At 38.7% G+C, this 6,342-nt stretch overlaps 1 protein-coding gene across 2 annotated transcripts in view; it reads left to right on the top strand.

Moving 5' to 3' along the window:
- Window positions 1-6: 6 nt before the first annotated feature.
- Window positions 7-6,342, top strand: part of ERO1A (endoplasmic reticulum oxidoreductase 1 alpha) — a 36,292-nt gene continuing 29,956 nt past the window's right edge. For both annotated transcript variants that reach the window (XM_006920183.2, XM_015596005.2), the window contains exon 1: window positions 7-334. In XM_006920183.2, the coding sequence (XP_006920245.1) occupies window positions 221-334 (114 nt within the window). In that variant the 5' untranslated portion in view covers window positions 7-220. The remainder of the gene's footprint in view (window positions 335-6,342) is intronic.

A 6,342-nucleotide genomic window follows, 5' to 3' on the forward strand; every position in this document is an offset into this window, starting at 1 on the left:
AGGACCCAGGCAGCCGGCGCGGGCGCCTCCGCACGTCCGCAGGCTCCACTGGGAGGTGGCGGCCGCTGAAAGGCTGGATCGCCTGAGGGCGGGCCGGGGAGGCGGCCGGGAGGTGGGGCGCTGGAGGGGGCCGGCCGGCGCGGCTTCATTTGTGGACGCACGGCCTGCGCCCCAGTGCTGGGTTCTCCGTGGTGCGCGGCGACAAGCGGCTGGAGTGGCTATGGGTAGCCGCTGGGGCTTCCTGATCCGCTTCTTGGGCGCAGTGTGGCTGCTTGGCTTGGGCCACTGCGAGCAGCAGACCCCAGAGACAGCGGCGCAGAGGTGCTTCTGCCAGGTGAGGGGTGTGCGAGGCCGTGCTGCCCATCTCGGTGCTCCCAGTCTTCTGCCTGCGCTCTTTCCCGTGCGCCCAGGCAGATGAGGGGCTGGGCGTACATCCCTGCATCTTAATCCTCCCAGAACGAGCCTCTTGTGCTTCTGCTTCCTGGCTGGGCTGAGTCCTCTGCAGCTCGCCCGGGTCGGTGTGGACGGGTCTCCCACCGGAGCCTGGACCTCGAAGTGCCCTCCCGCGCTTCAGATCAGGCGTGGGTAGAGAGGTGTGGGTGCACTCTGTGTATTTTTACCGAATTGATTTATGCATCTTTGTTGGTCTTCCCCACCCGGAGAGGGTGTGCGCAGTGTGCATACACACTCGATATCTCAATATTTGTTATTTCTGCAGAACTTGGGTCTTTCTAACTTCTAACTTGACCTGGAACTGTGTATGCTGTGCCTGTACTGGATGTCTTCGCCAGTCTTTCTGGCCAGGACAGTTTTTTGTGGGGACGGGGGTGAGGTGGGATGAGGGATCTGCTCTCAGATCTCCTTGTCAGACAGGAGAATCGCTTCGTGTGCCTTTTCAGTGTCTAAGCCCAGTGCCTGGTATCTTTGGGGTGGCGGTTACCTTGTGTGGCCTTTCTTTTTCCTTCCTGTAATGAGATTCTCAAACTGTGACAACCACATAACTGGTTTGAATTGGGAGGATGGTCCTTACTCCTCAGTGCACAAATTTGATTACAAGCATATTATGATCATTTCCTTCTGTTAGCAAAAGATGAGCAAAAAATTTAAAAAAAAAATCCAGGTTTCTGGATCTACAATGCTTGTATTGCTCTTAAAGTCATCTTTTGGTTGGCTTCTGTTGATAAAAATTACTTATACAAAATTGGGGGTGGATTTTAAGTGGATTGACCATTTATTATCAGAAATAACATTTTACGTGTGTAGGGGCAATGATACTATTTCACAGAGGACAGAAACAATTTAAATATCAGGAGAGGAAGAGATATCTTTTTCACTGCTTTATATTCTTGAATTTTGTTGTTTTGCTGAGTAATTCGGCAGTTTTGTTATTTGGAAACATTTAAGAGAAGTTGAAAGGAAGTTGATGCTTTACAACTAAGATTGAAAAGCTCTTTTACCTTCAGTGATTGTAAGTGGCACACAGAAAAGCGTCATTTTTTTTCTGATTACAATATAATGTAACACAAAGTTTAAACATTTAAAGAGTTTAAACATTTAATAAGTAAAATATTAATAAATGCCTTTAAAATAAGGTATTTAGGACTTCAGGTCAAGATAGTGGAGTAGGTAAATGCTGTGCTTTCCTTTCATGATCACATCAAAATTACAACTAGATTATAGAACACCACCCTTGAGAACCACCTGAAAACTAACTGAACAGAACCCTTATAACTAAAGATATAAAGAAGCCACGTTGAGACTGGTCTGAGGGTTGGAGATGTGAACCGGACTGGTCACATACCCATATGTGGCGGTTAAGAACTGGAAATGATATCTTGGAAGGAATTAAGAAGTACAAATTGGCAGTTAAAAATAGTAATGGGGATGTAAAGTATAGCACAGGGAATATAGTCAATAATATTATAATAAGTATGTATGGTGTCAGGAGGATATTAGACTTATTGGGGGGATCACTTTGTAAGTTATCTAAATATCTAACCACTATGCTGTACACCTGAAACTAATATAATGTTGGATGTCAGCTATAATTGAAAAATTTTTTTAAATGAAAAAGTCTTCCCCCCCTAAAAAAAATAAGGTATTTAGTATTGAAAGATGTCCAATATGGACATTTTCAACTGCATTCTAGAGGTTGGATAATGGAATAAAAGTACATGTCAAGCTTTTCACTTTTTGCCCTCAATAACCTTTTCAGATATCTGACTAGAATTGGAGAGCTATTAAATTTTTACATTTATTTTCTTTTTCTTCTGATTTATGTTTAAACTTTTTTCCCCCTTTCATAATATTTTCAAGATTTAAATACTGCCCCAACACAAAAATTTGTTAGATCCCTTTCTTTTCCTTATAGAACAAGAGTGGCTATCTGTTTTTCTTTTCAGGGTCAACTTTAAAAAATAATAAATTGAGGGTCACATACTAAAAAACAATTTTAAGAGAAATTTAAAATAGTCTACTTAAATAAACTTAAGAACAGAGACCATCATTTCAATTCAATAAGTGAAACAAAATACTTTAGTTCTGTTATGGTCAATAATGGAAGGGATAGGAGTAAGGGGAAAAGAGGGGAGAGGGGACAATGATTAAGAGACACGAAGAGAAAAATGGAGACAAGTATATAGACATGCACACAAAAACAGAACAAAAGAGATAAAGAAAAGAGATGGAGAAAGAAAAGATAAGGAGAGATGAATGGTGGAAAAGATATATTCAACAAACATTTATAAATAATAATCTGAGTATTTCGGGAGAGGCAAGGATCCTCAGCATTTAGAAAAACAAGTTAGTAAATTATGTTAGAAACTAAATTAAAAACTATATTTTCACCTTATGTTTGGAAATACAAGTTAAAATCTTCTCTGGTTCTATTTGCTGTATCCAATTAGCGGCAAAGTGCTATTGATTCTGTTTTGTTAATACCTCGTCATGTACCTTTCCTCCCTTCCTATTGCCAGTCCCTTTTACCACTTCTTTGAGTTACTACATCATCACCTCTCACCACACTGTTGCATGGCTTGTAGTAGGAGTTCAGTTAATAGAATATCAGCTCTCAAGTGAGCCACAGCAGGATGTAGTTAGTTATTCGATCTTAGAAAGTCATTAAAGTAAAATGTAGAAAGGTCTACAAATAATCAGATTAAATTCAATAAGCATTTATTGAGGCCTACTGTGAATGAGTTTTGAGAGATCAAAAAATGAATTAAAAAATTAAAAATTTAGTCCTAATTCTCGACACTCCAGAGTTCTGAGCCTGGTGTATAATTGGTGCTCAGCAGGTATTAGGGAAATAACAATATAAGATGTGAACACTGCTAGCAGGAGTATATTCTTCTAATTTTTCTGTTTAGCAAGCCATTTGCATGTTTTTCTGGAACTGATCTTTCAGTTAGGTTGACGACTCCAAATGAATCTTTAAACTTAGTGACTATATATACTTGTTAGTTCAAATCAAATCCCACTAAAACCATTGCACTGTATGTTAAGTATTTTTTGATAACAGTGCTTTAGTGTTAGTTGCTGGAAAAAATGTGATCAATTGCTTCAGACTTGTAAATCTTCCTTATATACAACCTCCATTTTTTTTTTTTGAAATCATTCTATTAAATATTTTTTTACATAGAAAATTGGACATTTTTTTTTCCTTTTGGTGTACAAGTCTATGTAAAGTTTGTGTAAACAACCCATAATCAGGATCTATTTTCTTTAAACCAAACTAACATTTGTAGTATTTGTTGTAATAGATGTGGGCTTGAAGTAAATGAAGACTTTTCAGAGTTTCTTATTTCTTTTTGACAATTATTGCCCCCATTATGCATGATTAGAGAGACTGAATGTAACAGAAATTTAGTTCCAGCTCATGGAATCCCAGGATTCATTTTAAAGAAATAACCTCAGAAGAAATATTGAAGCCCAGATGTGGAGGTAATTTGGACGTCTTTTTCATTTAAATTATTTAGAAACGAATTTGATAAAACATTTTAACTACATAGTTTACAATCTTAATATGGCTAGTGCTAATAATACTCAGGTCCACTTAGTTGAGTGCAGTAAATCTCTATCAGGCTAATAAAAGGAGAGCAGTTCAGATAATCCAAAATGGCTACTTTGAAAACGGTTTATTTTCCATTTGGAGTGCATTGTAGATACACTCCACATACGTGTACCTTAGCAGATTTTCCTGTCAGGTGTCCTGTTTAGGTCAATTAAAAAAATTTTTTATTTGTTAGTCAAGAGTGGCCAGGCCATGAAAAAGACACTTGATAATATGTTTGGTGGTGGGTGGATATAAGCCCAGGATTAAAACTTAAGTCAGCGGGATTTTTGAAACAGGTTGTACTAGAGAGATGTCCATTGACTCTCAGTGCTTGCTACATTCCAGGATTTTCTGAACAAAGCATGTGGAACAAAAAACATACTTCACATTGGTTGTTCTACTTTGAGTCACTTAACAGCAATTTAAAGTTCTATCAAAACCAAAACTTAAAGCAGAAATAGCTTTTAGCATTCATTCCATATCCTTAGAATGGTGCCAACTACCCAGTATGAAATCTTTGTTTTCATGCTTTTATTATTGAATGAATACTTTTCATGTTCTTTTTTATGGTCACAAAACACAATAAAATTAAAAACAGCTAAAGTTCTTTGCCAAATAAAGCACACTTTGAGCACTTTTATGCAAAAAAAAAGAGATATTTCATGTTTCATATGAGTATGAGGAATATATTCTTACAGTGGTTTGAGATAGAAATGATAATCTGTGGAAGGAGTTAGAAGTTCTTAGTATACAAGGAAACTATTTAGAAAGTGTTTTTTGTTTTGTCTTTCATTGAAAACTAGAGAATACCTCTTACCAGAGAATAGTGAACAAGCAGGCCAGTGTTATTTTCTTTTCTCTTGCTTTTTGTATAGTATTTTGGTATTTGGTCCAAACTCATCAATCAATGGAGAAAGTGATTGAGGCTTCTTCGGCAGCTAACTTTTGGTTATCTAGTTCTATGTTCCATTGGGGCTACAGATGCAAGATTTTTGGAAAATTTTAACTGCAAACTTGGCCTATTTTTTTTTTATATGTATATATTCATTAAAAAAATGTAGTTTGCTTTGGGGAATAGTAAGATCCCTTTCACTGAAAGCATATAAGTGGTAAGGTAATAATCATCAACACTTACTGGTATTTTTAAATTTTGTATGCACATTGGAAACTGAGGCCTAGAGAGGTTAAAAAATGTGAATAAGATCAATAACTAATATGTAGTAGGGATGGGATTCAACCCTAGAAGGCCTGACTCTGGATTCTGCATGCTAACCATTGTTATGCACTGCCTCCTCCTTGAGAGTTTATTGGAGGAGGTGGTTGTGTTGCTTGGGAGGTTGCATTAGAAGGCCTTCAAAGCCTTTCCAGCTCTTAAGAAACTAGGACATTAAACTGGGTGATGCTATGTCAGGCCCACGTTGGTCCTTGTATCTACCATCCCTCAACAAGGGCCTTTTAATCGCCTCCTGTTAGTTTGGGCCCCTACCCACAGCTGAGTATCACCTGAAGCCTAGAGCAGTGAGCTTCAAATTTTAGCATGCATCAGTCACTTTGTGTGTATGAAAAGGGGGATACATTTTTTTTAAATTCAGATTTCTATGGTATGGCCAGAATTCTGTTTCACTTCAAGAGATAGGCGTAGTAGTTATTTAAGCAGCCTTAGTACATTCTTAAGTGCAGCATCAAGTCACCTTCTTTACAAATTCGCACCTTTTGTTCTTAGCTTAGGTAATAGGATTTTGCTTTGTTCCCAAGATTCTGCTCTGGGTCTGTTAACTGGATATCTACCTTGGTCTTTTCCTGAGACTCTATTCTGGTAACGTACTTGGTTCTCAAGTTTCTAAAACTGGACCTGGCATCATACCTGTCAAACTTCCTACCAGGGACCAGGTTCTGCTGCCTATTGGCAGCCTTTCCAAATGGTCAGATGGCTTGGATTCCCAAATATCTTCCTGTCTCTCCTTTGATGGGCTCTCTCCATCTACTGAAACTCTGGCCAACCCCCATTCTACCTCCTTAGCTGTCCTGCTACCTGCTGAGTAGTTGGGAATACTTCCTACTCAATTTCTAAGAAAAAAGGCAGGAGATTGTCAATTTACCATGGTCCTGCCTTTTCTCCCTCTGAGGTCTCTAGTTTTTAAGCCACCTCTGCTCTGGACGCATCTTGCATTCTTTTCTGCTTTGGGGCTTCTTATAGCTTCCTTTATAATTAAGATGTGGATCCACAGAATGTTGAGTGCAATAGGTAGGTTGTTTACCTTTGCTACCTGCTTTCCTTGCTCTGTGAG

The sequence above is a fragment of the Pteropus alecto genome, unplaced genomic scaffold (assembly GCF_000325575.1).
Source record: "Pteropus alecto unplaced genomic scaffold, ASM32557v1 scaffold86, whole genome shotgun sequence".
NCBI lineage: Eukaryota > Metazoa > Chordata > Mammalia > Chiroptera > Pteropodidae > Pteropus > Pteropus alecto.